Below are 22313 nucleotides of genomic sequence, written 5' to 3'. Positions count from 1 at the left end.
CAACACTGGAAAGGTAGTCTTGTTATTTTAACAGCAGGCTTAAAATATCATAGTTGACCCCGAGTAACCCCGGCGCTTATTACAGGTTCACTCTGGTTCAGGAGCATTTGGTCGAGTTCAACCAGGTGGCCATGCTGAACAACGAGGGCTCCAAGGACATGCTTAACAGGGTAATGACCAAGGATAACATCGGCATTGCTGCTCTGCTGGAGACCAACGACGGCCTTTATAACAACAATTCAGGTAGGATTTCGAGTAAAATAACATTTTTATTAGGCAATTCTTTTAAAAACTTAGTTTTGTTTTTCATTTATTTATTAGTTTTGGGGGGAGGGGTTTGGGTTTGGGATGAGTATTTCTTTTTGGAGGGGGTTGACACTATGGTAATAGCACTAGCGTTTGGTGTGTAGCTAATGTAATAAAATATTTTTTTAATCGTAGCATAACAATTCTTAAAATGCCTTGAATAGAATGACCGAATCCTTTTATAGTCGTATTTTTGTTTTTATGAGCTCGAATTTTTTAGGTTTTTTTTATGGTTATAAGTCAATCGATACCACAGGAAAAACACGATCGTTTGATACAGCAAAAAAAAAATTAAAAAATTAAAAATCATAAAACTAAAAATACATAAAACAGACTAAGGCGTTCTATTTTAGAGCTTTTTTAGGCCCTTTTCTCGGCCTTTATTATCTTTATTGCATTTTATTAGATAGAAAACGCGGGCCTAGACTATAGAAAGATGCACCTGTGCATCTGCAGCACGACAAAGTTTTTTTTAGCTTTCGCAAATTAATCGACGCTTATGCTAGATTGTCATTACTTCGAAATTTCGAGGAAGTTTTACACAGCAGCGACGGTTGCTGTTTGTTTAGACGGGACGTCTACGACCTTGTAAAATCGGCGAAAAACAACCCCCTTTCACCATACGGCTTTTTTAAGCTTTTTAAGCTGCAAAATAAATGCAAAATATTGTACTGCGTGAAATACCTAAGGCAAAATTTTTAAACCGCTTTTGAACATAAGCGACCAAGAAAAACGATTTATTTATTTAGTCAAAACACAATTTTGTATGACGTCACAGCCTAATGACGTCTTGGCAAAAATGTCCAAATTCGTCCGAATAACAACAAAATATATTGGGCTCGCAAAATCTCGAAATCTGTCCTTCAAAAAAATTGCAGCCCAACGTGAGTTCCGGAACCCCCCTTCTCTTTTACCCTGTGTACTTGAGATACACTTGTCGTGCTGTTGTGCTTTCAGTCGGCGAGAATTGTGAAGGAGAAAATACCACCTTCTCGTGAGCATCAATAATTGGTCAATCGTGGCAGGTGGTTAGCGGCAAATTGCCTTGGACAACGAACATATCCCATGAAATATGAAAGCCTAATGCAACAGGCGTGTTCGGCAATGTTACGATTTTTTGCCACCCCCCGATTAAATTTAAAACGATTTTGATTGAAACGCGGCGATTTTATAAGCCTAAACCTTACATAACGTTTTAGGACTTAGGTAATATCATATGGAACCTGCACCTGCAAAGTCAATTAGGTGCGTTTATGGATTTTTCAGGAAACTCTATTTTGCCAGGCGCCCATACCAGGAAACTTAAATTTACAAAACAAGCGTCAAGGCTCCCGCGGAACACAGTTTGGTCGAAATAAAAATTTGCTTACCATTGAGATGTAATGGCATTTTTACATAAAACATCAACATTGAAGGAAGATTCAGTAATTTCTAAGTTAACTACAAAAAGATCATTTCCACAAAATATTTGACGCAGAATTCGAATATTAAACAAAATGTTGGATTCGTTCCAGGGTATTCAGCCTTTCGTGAACTCTTCAATTCAGTGAATCAAACTTTACTTTCAAATAACAGAGTCTAATAAACATTGGTTTGTTTTTTCGAATTAAACGAACTATTATCTTCTCGATAGGAATTTTACCAAAGTTTATTTATTAGTTTGTTGCTGAACGTCTAAATCAAATCGGTGTTTTTTAATATATTTTATGGGATAATTACATACCCTTTGTTTTACATGCTGACGACTACAAAGCATCTGATTGGTTTACCCTTTGTACACTCCACTCTTATCGAAATTATTTTCAATTATTTCTTTAGACGGCCGTTTTAAACTACTTTTGTAACCTAAAAAAAAACTGTATTTCTTTCCAGGTTACGCAGGAGACAACCCTAAGCAGTTGGTTCTCGCAGCAAACGCCCATATGCATTGGGATCCCGAGTTCAGGTAAATTGTTATTGTGTATTTATTTGACTCGACCAAAATAGAGCTCATACCCAGTGTTGTAAACAAGTCTTACGACATAAGTCCAATTTTAACAATTCAAGTCCCAGTCCCAAGTCATCAGTTGCCCAAGTTGAGTCCCAGTCAAATCATTCATGGCATTAAAACCATTAAAATAATTTATACCATTAAAATGTGTAAGCTGGTCAGAATATGAGCAATACCTTAACTGAAACATAAAAACAAAGGGAATCACTGGCCTAAATCAAAGGATTTTTAAACTATCTTCGCGTAGGTACAAGCTGGCCAAAAACAACACAAAATTCGCCAAGCCTGCGGCCTAACATAGGCGCAAATTGATTTTTCTTATCTTGACGTCCACTTCATTTCCCAGGGCGAACCCGCATGACCCCAGCAAGGCCCAACTAGGCCAGTTTTTCTGACCTTTTCAAAAAAAGTCAGGCCCCCTTTTTGAGCATAATTTGAGTATTTTTAAAGTACTTAACCACTTTTCCGAAGTTGCACTAAAGCAGTAAAAAATTGCCGAATAGGCCAAACAGTTGATTTTAAAGTAAATTAGGCCTTAAAATTCGACCTAATTAATTCTGTGCTAGAAAGGCCCAGTCCGCCACAGTCTCGCGGTTGCGTTTTAATAATTTATGCCCTGCCGTGTAGTGTCCATCGAAAACAAGGCCCTTGGGCATTTCGTGGTCTTTTACTATGGACAGGCACCGTATTTTCTCCCACGATTTTGCTCGCGTTGTTTTCGTATCCAAGCGCAATTAGACTGAAAACTTCGCTTTTACTGTGCCAGAGCGCAGTGGCGTAGCCAGCCGAAAATTTTGGGGGGCGCCAAAAAGTTGAAATATGTTGTTTAGCTTTTACCATTGTATTAACTGCCGCAACGAACACAAATAACAATGCTAGCAAACCGTTTCGGGCAGCAACTGACTGAGTGTTAACGCAATACTCAAAAAACAGTCAATGAGCAAAAACTGTCTGAAAGTAGTAAAAGTACATTTAGCCTTTCCACATGGCCAACTTGAAAGGTGGCTTTTTCAAAGGTGGCCGGCTGAAAAAGGTGGCTTTTTTGGCCACTTCTAGCGGTCAATTCACATGGCCGTTTAGATAAAGTGAACGCTGTTTGTGCCAGAGTTTTCTATCATTCGTACGGTTGTCTTTGGGTATACAAGCGATAACAGACCGAAAAATTATTGCCAAGATGTAGTATTTTGGAGATATATGAAATAGTAGCTAAAAGAGACAAGTTTATTTGGAAACCAAAAGTAAGAAAGAGACGGCGGTTGCTGACTACAAATTGTTATATCCTCATTTTATCCTATTAAAGATGATTTTGCAAAAGCGGATTGCTGTCAAAGTTTCAGATGCACCAAGGATTTTCACAATTTGTTGTATTTTGCATAATATTTGTGAACATAGAAGAACCCCAGACCTTCCATATTTTATAGAGATATATCTAAGCCTGCCATTATACCACAAGGTTACCTGCCATTATACCACAAGGTACAGGCTCAACAGAGAATAGTTTAGTGAGGAACATCATCTGTCAATATCTTGCTGACAATTGTGCAATGATAACAAGTTATCAATTTTGATATTTTTAAATGTTTATTCAAATAAAAACTCAAGAATGTATAGCAAATGTTAATAACAAAAATGTTATAGCAAGATAATAAATTACAAAAAAAAAAACGTGTACAGTGCATTTAAAAAACAGAATGACAAAAACGAACAAGAAAAAACATTTCTTTAATATGTTGACAAACAGTGATTTTAAAAACCATTTAAAAAGAAAGGTATAAACAAATTGAGTTAAAGCTACCAAAGTATGGGAAGTTATTTACTTTAAGGGAGGGCATCAATAATGTTTTTGTTCTCCCATTGCATTGATCATCTTTCTTTCCATTTTCTTGTGAAATCTTTGCTCTATCCCTTTCACCCTCATCAGCAATTAATTTTATCATTTCGTCCAAAGACTTTTCTAATTCATTTTCTATACAACATAAAAACAATGATTTGAAGTTCAGTAGTAAGTAAATTTGTCGTTGCGGACAAAACTAAAAGTTTTACTAAATAAACAAAATAAAACTCAAATTTTACCTGTTACCCCAACTGACTCAGCGACTGCTGTGGTGTGTTGGTTCATCAGTTGTCAACAGCTTGAGATGAGAATTGATGTTCCTGAGTTTGAATTGGTATCAATTCAACACCCTCACTGGCCGATGCCTAAAGACAGCAAGACACTGCTAAACTTTTCACATTATAGAACATATTTAAATACCCAAAAGTTGTCAAAAATACAGCAGGATGAAAATAATTTAGCAATATATTACCTGATAATTAAAATTGCAATAAAACGTACCATACTGCTAGGACAGGATGCTAATATTCTGTTTAATAGTTGGAAATATGGTCGAGACATTGCTTTGGTTGATGAGGACAAAGTTATTTAAACCACCACAAAGGTCATTGCAAGTTTCTTGATTTTGTTTCCATTTGTTATTTTGTTTGTAAACTGTTTGATGAACTGTCATTAGAAATAAGCAAACAAATTGAAAAATCTTCATGCACTTACTTTGAGGAGGAATATCCTTTGTAATTGCGTCAAACAAAAAATCGGACATTTTTCAAATTCATTTTTCCAACAAATTATTCTATTGAATACAATTATAAGATTACAGGTTGCTTGTTCTGACCATTTTGCCCTAGAATTCATGGCAAGCTATTAAAGAGAATTAAAGTTAGGAAATAAAACACTTTTGTTTTGTAACAAGATAATTAAAATACAGAACAGTTGCTAAAACAACCCAAAAATATTGTTGGTAAGTTGTTAGCAAAATATAGCATCACACACTCACCGAAGTGATTTAGAAAATATACAATACCCCCCAAAAAACAGATAAACATACTGCAATTTAGCTCTAAAGCCACTGCTAGTTCTTCAGCAAAATTATTTTTTCCATAACAAGGCATGTGCTGCTGACCTCTCCAAACACGTTGTGGCAGCTGCAAATAGCTTTGTCACGCAAAAAAACTGATCGTTTAAATCACAGCAACGTGTGTTGCAAAGTACAAAATAAGGTGAATCTAGCACACAGTATTCTAAAACCGTTAACTATACAATAAATTTTGGCGCTGCTAGAATCCTACCACAACGTTGAAATGATTATTAAGCAATGCATAATATGTGGGTTAGGGTGTCGGTTAGTGTTTGGGTGTGGGTAGGTCAAGTAATATTGTTTAACACTATTACTGGACTCACCCAAACCCAAACGCTAACCGGCACCCTAACCCAAATAATGTTCGTTGTGGTAGGATTCTAGACGAGCGCCTAAATTTTAATTACAATACACCTTTTGGCACTAAAATGTACCTTGCCTTCGCTATGGAACACATGGCTGCGTAAAAATCGTCACTTAACAACACATAAACCGAAATTAGGTAGAAGGTGAACTGGGCAAACCGAAAACCTTACGATACGCACACCCAAAAGCCACCTTTCGCAAAAGCCACAGTGGCCTGGACCTACTCTGGAGTAGGGCCAGCGAAAAGCCACCTTTTTGGCGGAAAAGTGGCTTTTTGGGAGGCAAAGGTGGCCAGGCCACCTTTAAAGCCACCTTTGAAGCGGCCATGTGGAAAGGCTAATTAATGTATAGTAAATGTTATAATAACTACATCGTTTGTGACGTAACAGTGCATGAGAATTGAAGGTGTGGCATGCCTGTGATCAAATGTTGTGGTACTGCTCAAAAATGCTACAAAACAAATTATTTAGAGTAAAATATTTATAAATTTTTGGGGGGCCATGGCCCCTCAGGCCCCCCTGGCTACGCTTATGCCAGAGCGTACGTACCTCCTTAAGGTTTTGCTACCGCAGGAATTTGTTTTCCCTCTTGTTGCGATTTTGTGGCAAAAATAGAGTTTACTGTCAAATTCTGTTTTGAATTGAAATTAGAAAAATACTAACTGTATCGCATCACAGGTAGCCTGTGGAAAAGATGCTGTTAGAAGTTGACTGCCGTAGTTTGGCTTATGGCATTATTACTGCATAGCTTACGAAAGAAGCAACTTACTTTACCTTGTCAAAAATATTAAATCAATTAAAACACCTAATCATTTCTATGAAATAAAAAATGGGGGTTTCAAGTGCTAAAAGTATTTATCAGTCTATCGTTGTTTGGTGTAAAATTAGCAAAACATTGCCTTAAAAATGTATTTCTCCCGGCGTCCAACCCATCCGCGTTGTTCACTCGTCGCCAGCAGGTTTCAAGCTTATGCAACGATTCGAGGAACCGGCGAAAAATCGATGTTATTTCGTTCGACGCGCTTAAACAGCGGCTAATTGCACCGGGAACCGTTAATTTGCTTTTGCGGTGTAATTTACATGCTTTGTGCAAAATGCGTTATTTATTCTTTAAAGTTTAAGGCACCCATGCTGAGGGTTTTCATTGTTTCCCAGACTTCCGGTTGTGATTTTTTAGCATAATGGCTGGTTTGTATAGTTAGACGCAAAAAGCATATTAAAGCCCATGCAGAAACCGGTAGCATTTTTTTTTAATTTCGAATATTTTAAAGACACGTTAAGCCAGTCTGCAAACTCAAACCCGAATGCTCTTTAAGCACTGTTAAAAGGAAAGCTGCACCTACAAAGTTTTACGACACTGTTCAATGTTCATTCACGGAACCACTGTTTAAAATAAGGCATAGGCACATTAAGTTAGTCAACAAAATCAACCTAACCCTGTGCTTTTGAGGCTTGTTTTCTTTAGCATTGAATTTGCCAGGTTCAAACCGGTGCAAGTGTACCGCGCAGACCACACAGGTCAACAATGTCGTCACGTTTTCGTGCAGAGTTTTGACGTTTAAACTCCGTATAGGGTTCGACAGGGTAGCAAAGGTGAAGAACCACTGAACAACAACTTGGTGCATAAAATAGCGGATTTGAAAATTAAATAGGCCATCGTAAAACAAGTTTTTATTGTTTTGGGTGGTTATTCTATGTTTAATATAATAAAGGTTGCAGTTTAAGCGCCAAAAATATTTTTCTGTTTTCAGAATATTATTCAAAACAAATGCTACAAGTTTTGTAAAACCCTCGCAGATTTGTCGGTGTGTGGTGCGCGCCTTTTTAAATAGTCCATCTATACTTGCGTCAATGGAGATACAAATTTAACGTAGTTTGCCACTTGTTTTCGCTATACAGTTATTCGTATACTTGCCAATTTGAACGGGTGAACGTATAAGTCTCAATTCCAGAACCAATGCTCTGAACAAGCAGTTGAAGTAAACCCATGTGTTTTACCCCTATCAGGCTACAATGCACAACACAGGTCATCCATCGATCTCTGCTCAAATTACCGCAAATTTATCGCGACCAGTGGATATATGTACATTTGTACAGCATTTCCCCGCACCACGGCCATATAGTTTCAGCCTTATCCGTCCAGCGGCCCAAATCCATTGATTAACCGGGTTAACGCTCTAGCCTTATTAAAGGCTCAGCCTAGCCGCGTAGTTATCAGGCGATGCGACATGGATTAACAGCTACAAATAAAATTCTAGCTGGTTTGTCGGTCTACACTGCGATCGATATTGTACAGATGTTGGTTCCTCGCATCACATGCTGTTTATTATACGGTCTCGTTGTTTAATGTTGTGTAATTGTCCGCGTTAATACGAGTGTTTAAAATTGTGTGATGGCCATTGAGGGTTTTCTGTATGGTACGTCATAGGGGCAAAGTTTTGAAACATGTCTAAATGACAAGTAGATATTGTTTTGAACGTTTTGAATAAGAGTTATTGGCTCCCCATCTGACATAGTAATGTATGCGGCTAAAAATGCTTTCCGTACAACCTTATTTAATAACAACTGATAAAAAACGTTATCAATCTAACAACCGCTAAACCAAGCTACATATGTTGTGTTTTCATGATATTATTTGAACAGTTCCTTAGGCAACACTCAGAAAGTTTCTATTCAAATGATTTTTTGACACCAAATTTTGTACACTTTTCACCGCAAAGTCGTCGCTTAAAACCTGCAACACTTTGCAAAATATCGTTTTCTGACTGCCAATCGCGTTTTGCCAGCTTGTGACGTCATAACCGTACACAATGACGCGCGATGCTTCTGGTCACGTGCGTCACCGGAATGGCAAACTAACATCCGGCGGCGATTTCCCACAAAACGTGCCGTCTTTTGCGCATTTGGAAAACGGCGCTTTATTTAAATCAGTGGTTTCCAAGCTTTTTGTTCTCGCAACCCCTTTTTTAAGTTTTTGATAACTTGCGCCACCCCAAAATGATTATTTATGATACATAAACCAGAGTCAATAACAAAACACATTTCAAGAATGTCAAAATTCGAATTGGGAAAAAATAGACGGATTGTATCGAAATTTGGCTGAGGTTACGGTTTTAGGTTCCATTCATTTTTTAAGACATTGTTTGACTGAAGCTATATGCTTGATTCATTAATTGAAAAGTGTAATGGTGTCCCAAACCCTAGGTTGGGAACCACTGATTTAATCAGAAACAAACTGTAACTAATCTTACTTTTAATCAGCTATTTTATACTGGGCATTTTACTCCAGAGGTCCCATTTTTTTTAGCTAATGTGCCATAAAAGGCTGTATATTTTTTGTTTTGTTTTTAAGAGAGCCAAATCATATTTTTAACCTCTAGTTTAGTTTGCCAAAGATTGAGATTTCAATACAGCGCCGTTTATTTTGTTCAGACATGTTTATACGAACATATAAAGCGGAAGGCGTTTGCTACGCTGGCGAACTTTTACGGGCTAAAATATACTACATCGCCATACTAGCTTCTCGCGAAGCGCAAAAAAAACTGGTAAAATATGTAAAAGAAGTTCTGGTGCACTTTTATTTGAAACAACCATATTAAGAAATATATGATTAAAATTTAGATCAATGTTCATGCAAGATTGCTCTATCAAAAGATCCATAGGTTTTCGCAAGCTGTTCCATAGTAAAACATGTGTTTAAACGATCTCACAATTTTTTAAGGACTTCCTTGTAATCCGATGTTACCCATAACGCCTTTGTATTAAGTTTGGCAATGGCACCTCGAATAACGTCATCACAAATGACGTTACCATGTGTTCAATACGTCACAGCTTAATCAGTAACGAGCCCAGTGTTGCTACAGGGTCTAAACTAGTTTTACCCAAGTACTATTGATAACACAGTAAGAAACCAAGTTTGACTTGATTTACGTCATCACAAATTACGTAACGATATATACCCTACATCACAGCTTAACGCTTAAACAGTAGCGCGCCCAGTATTTCTACAGGGTCTAGCTTTAACCCAATACCATCAGTAATACAGTCAGAAACCAAGTTTGACTTAATTTACATCACCACAAATGACGTCACCATATGTAAGCTACGTCACAGTATGTCACCTACGTCACACATTGAGCATTAGCGAGCCCATTACAGGGTCTAAACTAGTTTACCCGACTTCTGTCGGTAACACAGTCAAAAGCCAAGTATGACTTAATTTACGTCATTACGAATGACGTCACGACCCTCCCTTGTTTCCACAGTGACGTGAAGCTGATCCAGACGGTGATGTTGTGCCACGAGTTAAAGAGGATGTGTGATGAAGCGAACCAGAGCTTCCGACCTGGTGGAAGAACATCGGCTGGATCTGCGGAGTGCCACAAGATTCCACTCGTACTCTGCGGAGATTTCAACTCGTTACCCGAGTCGGGTGAGTAACGAGTAGCTGGCTTAGTCTCTAAGTCGAAAACCTAGAATTCTACCACAGAGTTGAAACATTTATTAAATCAACTCACACTATTTGGCTTCAGAGGGTGTCGGTTAGTGTTTGGGTGAGGGTGGGTCAAGTATTATTAAACATCTGCAGTCTGAAATTATTAAGGGCTAGTTGTGATGCAGTAAAAGCCTGATTTTATGTACTATAAACTAAAGGTTTGTGAACATAGAAAGGATCTGTCGTAACGAAATTTCAGTGATTTGTTAAGTTATGTGAAGCGTTAAGGTGTGAAAGACTATTACAGAGTAGCGGAGTTGTTTTTTTAAGTTGTGCAGCTGTTGCGAGATTTTTTGTACCAGCTAAAAAGATTTACTTTATTTTTTAGTGATTTTTTAAGTTATTGAGGGTTAAAGGGGTAAAAGACTATTACATAGTAGCTCAGTTGTTTGTTTTTAAGTTGTGCAGCTAGCGGTTGCGAGATTCTTGGTACAGGCAAGGTGGGTACTTTTTTATGCGAGGAGTAAAATGTTGAGTAAACTATTACATAGAGCTGAGTATTTTTTAAGTTGCACAGCTGTTGTGAGATTTTGGCACCGACCAGGTGTGTACTTACAGTGGAATTTATTTGTTTTAGTCATTTGTTAAGTACCAGCTAAAAAGATAGGTACTTTAAACTATTACAGAGTACCTGAGTTGTTTTTTAAGTTGTGTAGCTGTTGCGAGATTTTGGAACCGACCAGGTGTGTACTTACAATGGGATTTATTTGTTTTTAGTCATTTGTTAAGTTATGTGAATAGGGACGAATAGGATATCAGTGGGTGCTACAGTTTTAGGCTTTTTTGAGTTGCCAAGTGGTTGCGACAAGAAGTGGCAGTTTTTGAGGCATGAAAATCCAACGGACTTGGGCTTCTAGCCTGCGACCCAGGAGTTATTCATTTGTACAACTTGGAAGTCATGTTTTGTAAAAGTTTTCCTGTAAGAAGTCAAAAGAAGTACAACTTATAAAGATTTTCGACTTATTAGGCCAACGTGTTTTAACTGCCCTGTACAGCACTTAATAAGAAAAAAAAGTTCAGTAATGTCTTAGCCGACACATTTCTGTTGTAAAAAGTTTAGCAAACAAGTTTTTGTGTGGTAAAACACACAGGCTGGTTTCTGAACTGCCTTTTACAGGATTTTCCATCCTGTCATGTACATAATGTGCTTGTTACAGAGGAAATGTGAAATCTGTTTACTTTGTAATCGAAAAATGGGGTTTAGTTGATTTCAATTTACAGAGAGCAATTTTTTAAGAGGGTAAAGATTACTACTTTTCCTTAAAGTATCAATCCCTATTGTTCAAAGCAAGTTGAATCAAGTCGAGTTCTGCCAGGAATCGTTTGTCTATTCTTACGTCATAGGCGAACAAAACAATGATTTATATTCAAACCAAAACAGATTACTCTTTTTCATTGAGTCCTTATTTCTATAAAATAATGTTAAATGAAAATACCTTATGTCAACCCAATTCATTTGACTCAGTGGCTCAAGTTTAAGTCAAGTCATTTTCCCGAAACGACATAAGTCAAGTGAAAACATTGACTTAAGAAGTCAAGTCATTGCCTTGAGTCTTTGCAACACTGCTGCTGTACAACCTCACCAGCTTAAATGTCCCGAGGCGCTGTGTTCGTCTTTCACGTGTGCAAAATAACATAGATTTCTGGACAATCGTTTCTCCCTACTTACAACAACAACAACAACAACAATATCTGCCTGTTAACACGTACTTTATTGCAAATACCCTGTATCAACTACAGTGTTGTAAATAAGTCATTTTTGAAATGACTTAAGTCCCAGTCAAGTCATTTGTAAAATAACTTTCAAAGTGAAATCCAAGTCCAAGTCCAAGTCGCAGTCCAAGTCATCGTCTGCCTATGTTCAGTCCCAGTCTAGTCATAATTTGAGCAAATCAACTTTAAGTTAAGTCTTTGTCATGAGAATTAAACGTTAAACTATTAAAATTGGTAAATTGTCTTATTGTGAGCAATAACCTAAGTACAAAATAGCATACACGTAACACATAGCAAGAAATTTGTTTTGTATGCAAAATTAAGAGAATTAACCCAGTTTTATACAAGAAATTGCTTAAAAAAAAAACAACCCAAGCCCATTGTCAAAAAGGCGCAAGTCAAGTCATACGTCCGAAAGACTTAGCTAAAGTCAAGTCATTTAAAAACAACACAAAACAACACATTTCAGTAATTTATCTTTTTGGTTTGCAAGAAAACGGGGCGAAATACACGATTTAGTCGCAAAACAATTTTATTTTGGCTTCACCCAATACGGGAGCATGGTTGCTTTTAAAGATGTTGTACAGGCTGATTTCAATTGCTGCTGTTTTTCGGTTAACGAAACAGCCCTAAATATTGCGAGCAAGCGAATGTGTACTTCCGTGATCTGTTGTTTTGACTCATCCCGAACGTTTGTCACGTGACGCTCAATTTGTTGTTGTAGTTTGTCGGGTTTTTGTCTCTTTTTTTAAACTTGTAGGCCAATTTCTTTTTTTTTTTCTATGTTTAAAACCTTTTCTGATTCTCTGTGTTTCTGTCTAAAGCCTAAACTAAACTACTTTCAAGATTTTGTTTCTGTCTGAAAAAAGTACTCTATCGTTGTGTAGTTCATCAGTCGTATGATTTGCATTGCTCTTAAACTGGAGTGGGCAATTATTTTTTTTTTCAGGGGGGCGCGTGAGAAACAGAAAATGTCTTGCGGGCCGTGTCAAAAAAGTATCTAAAATACACATAATACAACGTGTGATTCCTAAATATCGTTGTTTTAACAAGCAGAAAGTTTGCCAGTTTAAAAAATTTAGCAATTGTTATATACCAATACCTCGGCTTGCTATTGCAATGGGGAGTAGGAATTATTTTCAATAAAAACAGCTCGACTTAGATTCATGTTATTCAGAAGGGCGTAGTTGTCTTAATTTCACCACACTGCCGAAAATAACGCTGATACATTAATTCCCCCCCCTCCAGGTAGTAAAAATATTTGTTTTAGGAGGGAAGTGAGCTATCAATCAAACTATCCACATCAGTTAAGTTGGTATATTGGGGCTAAATCTGATATATTACGAGTAAAACATACAAAAAAGGACCCCTGCTGTAAATTGTCTTTATTGGCACGTCAACAAGGTATGGAAAAGTGAACTCTTAATGACCGCTTACCACATATCCCGAAACGTGCTGCCACCCTTGGTTTGATTTGTCGACGCTTCGAAAAAAGACTGACTGTCCGGCCGTAAATAGCAGAGCTGCTGGTTCTACGTGCAATAAATGCGTGTATACACAATTGGCCAACTTATCTGGCTGCTTCGAGGCCGGCCGTCTTTTTTTACTGTTTTACCGGCCAATGTGGAAAAAAAATGTATAGACATTAAAAATTGACCGAAAATAACGATTTTTTGATCGGTTAATATATAGGGTGCCTGGTAGCTGGTACAATTATAGATTGGTTCTGCAAACTGTTCAAATCGGTGAAAACAACGTAAAGGAATGGTTTTGAAAAATAGCTTTCTGTAATTGCAATGCAAGCGGACGTGACGTCGCAAAATATGCAAAAATTTGGCATCACGTGGTCTCAAAGGAAATCCTGGCTCCAGGCCTCAGCTTGCAACTTTGATTCTTTTATCTAAGCTCCGCATTGGCTGCTTGTTTGCTGTAGTCTTGTGCTAAAAAATTGCAAACTTGCCGTTTTCTATTTCGAAACTATACGGCAGGTAAAATCTAGTCTTTTTTTGGTCTCTTGGCTTTTAAATTAATTCATGAAAAGGCACAAATATAGGCCAACCTAAAACAGCTTAACCAGGGTTACCGGATATTACGCTGAGATATTACAATTTTACAACTTCGTCGCATAAATTAATGCAAATTTTCAAACTGCACCATCATTTTGCATTTGTTTAAAGATGTGACTTAATAAAATTTTATGCAAATTCTGCTACCTTTTTTTAAACCTTAGCTCAGTGGTTCTCAACCTTTTATCTTTCGTGGCCCATTTACGTTGCAAAAAAAATCTGTGGCCCAATAAATTTTTATGAAAGGAAAAACTGTAAAATAGGTTTAGAACAAAACACAGCAGACCATATTTCAAAACAGATAATTTATTGAACCGTGCATTAGTAAGATACTTGCGGCTGAACAATAAATTTACATTCCTTTTTAATTCCTCCCCAAGTCATTATTTTTTATTTTAAATATAATGACACAAATGAAACTAAATCTAGCTTTTTTAAATTGGTCTGTGGCCTGTGGCCCCAAATGTAATTGTGGCCCACCAGTTGAGAACCGCTGCCTTATCTGAATGCAATATTTTGAAAACTGGTACTTACACCATTTTAGACATCCAGATATCTTATTCAATAATAAAATGATTCGTCCGACAAACAGTAGGGTTTCTGGGACCCATGAATAGGGCTTTAAAAAAACGATTTTAACCGAAAGTTTTTTTACCAAAATTTACAAAATGTAAGTTTATCCTTTCTGTTGGAAAACTTGAAAAAAAAAATTATGTTGACAAATGACAATGAAGGCACCCTGGTATTCGAACAGGGATGCTGTTTAATATAACTTTTGCGGCCTTGCGTGGGGTTAGGAACATACAAGTGTTGGCTGCCGTACGTAGATACAAACTTGTGTACACCCAATTCACAAATTGGAATTATAAAAAAGGTCAAATATTAGTCATGGTCTTAATTGCTTTTATCGCGATTCGCGCGATTGGACTGGAATTCGGTTGCATATTTTCGCACGAGATCGTTAGAGAACAACATGTCTTTTTAAGCATAATTGCTTTAAGATGTCACGTTATGGCGTAACTTATTGACGTCATCTCTAAAAAAAATTTACCGACGGTCGTGAGTAAAATAAAGACTCTCAATTCGACCGTCAACAGCTTAAAGGTTGTGCGCCTCTGTGTTAGACTTATCTATCGGTCACACTTTGGAGCATCTCCGGTTTCGCACACTCATTTTATATATATATAAACATTGGCTCACCTTTTGTAAGTGATTGTGTACGATTTTAGGTAACAGATTGCGTCCCACGCTTTATAAGTGTTGCTTGAATTGCTTCTCAGTCACATTGACTGAAGATGATACAAGCTCGTATCGAAACGTCTTAACCAAGATGATGTCGGTTTACTCGACCTTTTTGGCTTTGTAATTTATTATAAACGCCTGGTAAACAATTTTATCCAAGGCTCGTTCTATCACAGGCGTTGTGGAATATCTGCAGTCAGGCCGGGTCTCAGCTACCCATCAAGACTTTAAGGAGATAAAGTACAGCAAGTGCCTCAACACGTTTGGTCACGGCATGAAAACGAACGGAACGATTCAGGTAAAATATCAGCGTTAATCCTGTTTTTGTGTTTTTTTTATTTCACGCTGAATTACGTTAATACTAACGAGAAAAAGCCGGTTTAAAACCACACTTGGCCACTAGATAATTTCAGTTTTCAAATTAAATAGTTTAATTCAAATGTGTGCTTCTTTTCTTTGCGTTTTAAAATTGTATCTTCTTTTTTTAACTATTGTGATGTAATACAGTCTATTGTTTTGGTCGAACGTTCACACAATGCATTCTACTTTTACATAGGTTTAAAAATATATAACGTTTAAACAACCTCTATCTATTTTGCAGCAAAATGAGGCAAACTTTAAAATATTTCATTTGTTAATTCGCTGTATCGTTGGCCCTAAGCTTTACATACACCCCTGATTTAACAAATAATATTGTTACAAATTTAAGAAAAATATTAGCGTTTTCTTACGTTTTTTTAATTTAAAACAAATTAGCAAGTTATCTCATGAATAGGGTACATCAGGAGTGGGCAACTTTTTCTAGCCGCGGGCCAAAACCAATCTAAAAAAGGTCTCCGCGGGCCGTAATATGTCAACTTTGTAGACTTCACGCATCTTATTATCACCGCAACGACAATTAATCAGGGATATTATGCAATTTACACTCGATGGAGGAACAAGATTAACGCAAAGTGCAAAAAATATTTGCTTTTTTGTAGTTAAAATAGCTAAAAAAATATGAAGAATGACCTCGCGCCTAGTTTGTAAAATAGATCGCGGGCCGGATTATTTGTGTTGGCGGGCCGGATCTCGCCCCCCCGTAAGTTTCCCACCCCTGGGGTACATTGATGTATTTATTTTACGTTTATGACATGTGTTTATATTAGGCAATATGGTCATTATTTTCACTTAATCAATTCCACTTTGTCTTTCAGTTGGACCCTAAATCAGTGACCCACCCTTTCAAATTGAACTCTTGTTACGACGAAACCAACTTCAATCTACTGAGAAACACCAATTACACTTACGATTTCAAGGTAAACAGAGATACTCACTTTTACCTGAAAAGCTTGTCAAGAATTCAATACAATTTGTCTCTAAAGTGTGCCACCGGCTATTCACAAAAAACGTGTTTCCCTAAAACAACAAGATTTTGGAGGTTGCCTTCGCCCAAAAGCATCTTTTTACGCTTACTTTTAACTACTGCTTCTATATTCCAGGGCATCATCGACTACATCTTCTACTCGCGCACGCAGCTCAAGTGCCTGGGGGTGCTTGCGGGCATTGAGGACGCCTGGTTTCGTCTTAACAACATCGTGGGCTGTCCGCACCCGCACGTGCCCTCCGACCACATCTCGCTAGTCACCGAGTTCCAACTGCTGCCCGAAGGCTACCAGCCGTCGCACAACAACCCCAGTGCGCCCCACAATACCGGCCCCTTCGCCCCCAACCACCCCCACATGCAGTCCTTCTCCCAGCAGCAGCAGTCCGGGGGGTTTCCCGGTTCCATGGCCCCCAACGGTATCCACCAGGCGCCGCTACACAGCCGCTTCCAGCAGTCGGGCAACATGAATCGTCCCGGCTCGGCCAATTCGCTCAACCACAGCCCCATAAATACCCCCAACGGCGGGGGGCACAACCCCTCTGGCGGACCGGGGTCCCATATGCTGGGGCTCGGTATGCTGGGCGGAATGAACGGCAGGAGGTAGCTTGTTTTTCCTCCAAACTTTGGGCGGCCGTCTTTTGCTCTGCCGGTCTAGAGGACGCCTTCGAGCTTTTGTTGTGACCGGTAGTGGGCGCTCTCGAGCCGACCGAGCCCTGGCTTTGATTCGTTCTGTTTTTTTTTCTATTATTTCGCCTCGGCACGGCGACGTTTTCTAGGGACAGCGCCGTGCCTGGTGGTTGTGTGAGTGTGTGTGCGTTTTTTAAACCTCCCTTTCTTGAAAACTCATTTCCTTTTCCCCTCTCTCTCTATTAATAGTCAGCAGCGGCTTGATCACTACTGAGTGGCAAATTTTGAAAATCGGGCCATTTTTCGTGCTTTGAACGACTTGGCACGAACACGAAGCAAATTTCCTCATTTATTTCAAGAAAACGTCGCCGTCAGGGCACCAGGGCTATTTTTCAAAACGGGCTGGTTTCAACCAAACGTCTTCGCCCATTACATGGCGGCCTCTACTGCTGCGCTGCCTCGGCGCGCAAAAATCATGCTGAAAAATTTTCGAGGTTTTCACTCTCAAGTCAGAAGTCTCCTTCGACCGCAATTGGGATGCAAATCATTCCTGTCTAACCTGAGAACTGTGTTTGTCCGCTCTGTTGTCGACCTGTCTGTTTTGAAAGCTCTTGTTGGACACGCAAAGACGCCACACTTTTAATAAGGACTCTTTTTTAGAACAGAGTCTTTAAAGTGTAAAGATCTGTATGATAGTCTAAAGATCCTGTATGGGTTTAGATATTTTTTTGGGGGGTTTTTCATTCAAGCACCTCACAGTCTTTAAAGTCTCTTTATAGTTTAAAGATACTGTGTGGGATTAGATAATTTTTTGGGGAGTTTTCATACAAGCCCCTAACAGAGTAGCGTCATTTAGTTTTAGTTCAATGTATTGAAAAAATAAGTCTAGAAACTCGAAAACAACTAAAAATACTCTACGAATCGAGTCCGTGAGCGGTCGTGTCCCTCGCTGAAAGTGTGTCGTCCTTTCGTGGTCGTATTTTGCCCAGCAGCAGTAGTTCCGCACATCTTTAAACACGCCAGCCAGCCAGCAAGCCGCTTGTCCTCGCAAAAGTATTTCGCCCAAGTCTCCGAGCCGCATTTTAAACCTCCCCCTTTTTGCCTTACATCCAATCCTCCCAGTTTTTGCGTCGGCTCCTTGTCGGGCCGCGATTTTCAACCCGTGTTTTTTGCTTCTTTCGCGTACTTTCGTCCCCCGGGGGGCGTGGCCAGGTGGTGTGTGGCGCCCGTGACGTCATTTTAACTGCTTTTACCGATGTTTCTCTTCGCCCTTGCGTTCTCGACACGACGGTAAATCAAAGTCTCGACAAAACTTCGAAATCGTATCCTCACCAAATTCGAAATCGAAATTTTTCACCCTTCCCTCTAATTCTAATTGCTCGAATCTCACAACGAAGTAATTTGTTCGCTTTTTTATAAACCTTAATTTTTGCGTTTATTTTTTCTGGGTGTCGCGTCTACAATTTTTATCGGCTAGGGGTACAGGGGTCCTGGGGTGTATATTTGTTTTGTTTTTTAACAGAAACTGCAATTTAAGTACAGGAAAGTAATATGCAAGTTTTTTATTCGGTTAAAGCCAAACTGTAACTGTAAGGTCGGGGCCCGTTCGTTCTAACCTTTTCTACTTTTCCGTTCGTTCGGCGGTAAAATATAACTATACGTTTTTTAATTACGTCACACGCGGAAATGACGTAAGCGATTGTGCAAAAGCGACGCAAAAATGACGTAAGTTAAAAAATTCGGCTTCAAGTTTTGCCAAGCGAAATTATCCACACGATAACTATCCCGTTTATGCGTTGCTTGTTTCGTGACGTCACTTTTGCTTACGTCACATCCGCCGTGAATTGTCGTTCCTGTTGCCTCGTGACGTGCACAAGCGCCACTCTCTGGCGCCGTGTGGTGTCAGCCCAATGTCGCCTCTAGAGACAAAATTGGGAAACGCTCGAGTAAAAAACGAAATCTTAAAACTGACATTTTCTTTTCTTCCAGTGTTCAAAAAAAATCGCGAGTTTTCGTTTGTTTTGTTTCGACTTTTCAAAATTAAGTCCACTTGCATTTTTCACCGAAATCAGTGTCGCTTTTCACCAAGTATATTATATAGCTTTAAATTTAAATTACTTTTGCACGATTAACAAACAAAAAAACGCAAAATCAGACCAACTGACAAATAAGATATGGCAATGTGACGAAATAAAATTGTGTAAAATTAATATAAAGTGCTGGAGTTTCATCGAATTTTATGTTGTGTTGCGAGAAAAATTCTATTGATCTCGAAATTACTTTGCACGACGTGGCAAAAATTTGTCCTGTTGCACTTTTAAACTATTTTTACTTTTCGAGGTTCCAACTCTAGCGCCTAAAGAATCTATAAATTTAACATCGACTTTAGTTCATTAAAACGAGTTGTTGTGCTTTTCCCAACTATACGACTTTTCCTTAGCACAATGATGCCAATATGACGTCATAAATGGATCGCGAAAACCAGCAAACACGTGTGCCAAATTCTTTCGCTTATTTTGTGCACCATTTTTTAAGGAAAATTACCCTCAAAAAACCCTGGAATTTATATTTTTTTCTTCTGGAACAAACGCGTTCAAAATTTTCGCATTTTGCAAGGAGCAGCGGTTTAAGGTCATTCTTGCAAAAAAGTCGCGCCCGTGCTTGTCACTGTTAAATCGGGAAAGTCGCCGAAGCGAAAGTTTTGCGTTGTCGTTTTTTTTTTCACCGAGATTTTGCGGATTGTGTTTTCTGCGCCGGGCCGTCGCCGTTTCGAACTATTTAGGCTTGAGTAAAATACAATGCAAGTTTATTTCTGTCCAGGAGTCCTCTTTTAGCCAGTTTAAAAGGCAAAGCGAACAGAACGTGGCGAAGTTAGTTTGACACTGTGATGGGACCCGGTTTTAACTTTTTTCGATCGACAAACAACCTTAGGATCGCCTTCTTTTTCGAAGTTTTAAGAGTTCCCGCGGATTCCGGTGCTCTTTCATCCTTTTGTTGTTTTTCTTTGTAGCGTTTTAGCCTTTTACGTATCGAAGCCTACACTTTTGTTTGCACAACAAAAAATACAAGCCAAGTACTACCTTCAAAAATTGTTGGAAAAATGATAAATGGCCATGACAAATTAAGTAATCGACAGGAAAGTCGTATTTAAGCCTTTATAAGGAAAAATTGGTTCATGCTTTTTCTATCGCCCAGGCAAAAAGCACTGTTACGTCACAAAAATGCCAGTATTATCGCCGCGCGCAAAACAGTTCTTAAGTTCGTGTTTTTAACAAAAACAAACAAACTAATGGCGGGTACACTCGTTTCGTCGCTCCGTTTTCGCGTCGCCAAAAAATTCACGCTACGAACTATCTCCTGTCGCTTTGCCGCCGCGTTTTAATGTGAAACCGTGTCCGTTTTATAGCGAGGTTTTTTTTGAGAATCCTTAGTTCACGCATATGCCGATTTTTACGCTGTTTTGGTGTGCGGCGTTTAAGGTGTATTTGCGCGTGGTTGTTCTTTTTCGCGTCCGATCTCTCTTTCTCACTCTATCTCTCTCTTGTGCCTTGATTGTGCTAGCAGGCGTTTTTACACGACCCCCGCAATCTTGATGTTTCTCCAAACTTTTTTATGTTGTTCCCCGCGAGAGTGCAGCCGAGAATTGCACTTGGACCCATGTGGGTGGCATCGATTTTAATTTTACCTTTGAACCACAACCATTGGAAATAATTGAGATGAAAGACCCTTTGTTAGATTTGTTTTCGATGGATAAAGTATTAAACATTGGGACGTTGTTATTTGGAATGCCAATTTATTTTAGTACTGTGATTTTTCTCGGGCACCACTCTGAAACCAAGCAGTGTGTTGCGAATTTCCGTCAAACGTTTTTGTTTTCGATTCAACGAAAGATTGCTTTTGTACCTGGTGTTACTTTCAACTAAAAACCCTTTCTCTCGACGAAAACAGTGGAAGAGCGCTACTGCCAATTTGCTGCTTGTGTCTTATGCAAGATTGCGTTTCTTTTTATACGAACGTGTTCGCTTTTGTGAAATAACAGAGTATCTCCTGATTTTAATCGCTTTTTGCGGAGCGCAACTTTCAACATCGATTCCAACCTTCACGAGCTCGAGTTTTCTACCGCCAGTGGGCGTGCGCGAGTCAAAATCGCGTTTTGCTTTTTCTTCCCATTTGTCTTTGCGGCGGCTTTGTGCTGGCACCGATTCCCCCGGCCTAGATCTTAAGGGGCAAACGGGTAGATTGTTTTTTTGCTCTGTTTCACATTGTTTTTGTACTTGTGTTACTCCCCAAATTCTCGTTTCGCCATTTCCATCGCTTTTTTCGTCTCTCTCGTGTTTGGCGAGGCGACTTAGCGACCATGCTGATTTTTCACTATTTTGCATTGATTGTTTTTCACCATCACCCCCATTGTTTGTCTGTCTGTTTGTACGTCTGTCTCTCTGTCTGTCACGGACCGACTGGCCCCCGCTTCACCCCCTTTTTGCCCCCCGGGGCTCGCAATTTTTTACGTGTCACGGTCGCTTCTTACATTTTAGATCTCCCCCCTTACCCTACTTTGTGGACCACAATAAAATGCGTCCCATTGCAGTATGCCTCGTTTTTGTATAGAGTTTATTAGTTTGTGTCGGAGTTGCCCCAAGGTTTATGCAAGCAGTGATTAACTAAAAGTAAACAGTTTATCGTGGTAAAAATATCACAAAAAAGGTAGGAATTTTTGAAGATGTTGAAAATGAATAAAGAGTTATTCGAGTCGTCCAAAATACTATCTACTTCTGTATGGGCTTTGATATTTTTATTACGTCTAATACAACCTCCAGCCATTATGCTCTTAAACAGTTATTGTCAGCGATTTAAAACATTTTGTTTTGCCTGGTAATATACATTTTAGTCAGCAACGCTAAGCTAAGTTTGTACAATTATGAGTGGAAGTAGAATAATTTTCTCAGCCGAACGATAATAAAAATCTTTTTTGAACGCATGAAAATTTGCAGAGGTGACGTCACCAAGTTGCGTCACAACTAAATGCAGTGTTGCAATGACTTGACTTAAGTCACTGTTTTTAAATGACTTGACTTGACTTGACTTATGTCTTTCGGATAAAAGACTTGACTTGACTTAAGTCTTTTGAACAAATGACTTGGGTTGAAATAAAGCATTTCAAGTATTTTTTTTTAAATTGAGCTATTTGTCCAAATTTTTGCACAAAAAACTTAATTTTTAGTTCGGTTATT

The 22313-nt window shown here is 38.7% G+C and overlaps 1 protein-coding gene across 1 annotated transcript in view; it reads left to right on the top strand.

Annotated features, from left to right (window-relative positions):
- LOC146138858 (CCR4-NOT transcription complex subunit 6-like) overlaps window positions 1–21669 on the top strand; it is a 42156-nt gene extending 20487 nt beyond the window's left edge. The window contains exons 8-13 of the mRNA XM_083394834.1: window positions 86–243; window positions 2179–2251; window positions 9839–10005; window positions 15266–15387; window positions 16286–16387; window positions 16571–21669. Coding sequence (XP_083250960.1) covers window positions 86–243; window positions 2179–2251; window positions 9839–10005; window positions 15266–15387; window positions 16286–16387; window positions 16571–17059 — 1111 coding nt within the window. The 3' untranslated portion in view covers window positions 17060–21669. The remainder of the gene's footprint in view (window positions 1–85; window positions 244–2178; window positions 2252–9838; window positions 10006–15265; window positions 15388–16285; window positions 16388–16570) is intronic.
- Window positions 21670–22313: the final 644 nt, after the last annotated feature.

Source organism: Ascidiella aspersa, chromosome 7 (genome assembly GCF_963924565.1).
Source record: "Ascidiella aspersa chromosome 7, kaAscAspe10.2, whole genome shotgun sequence".
NCBI classification, from domain to species: Eukaryota; Metazoa; Chordata; class Ascidiacea; order Phlebobranchia; family Ascidiidae; genus Ascidiella; species Ascidiella aspersa.
The sequence above is the reverse complement of the archived record's forward strand: the minus strand, read 5'-3'. Positions and strand labels throughout refer to the sequence as shown.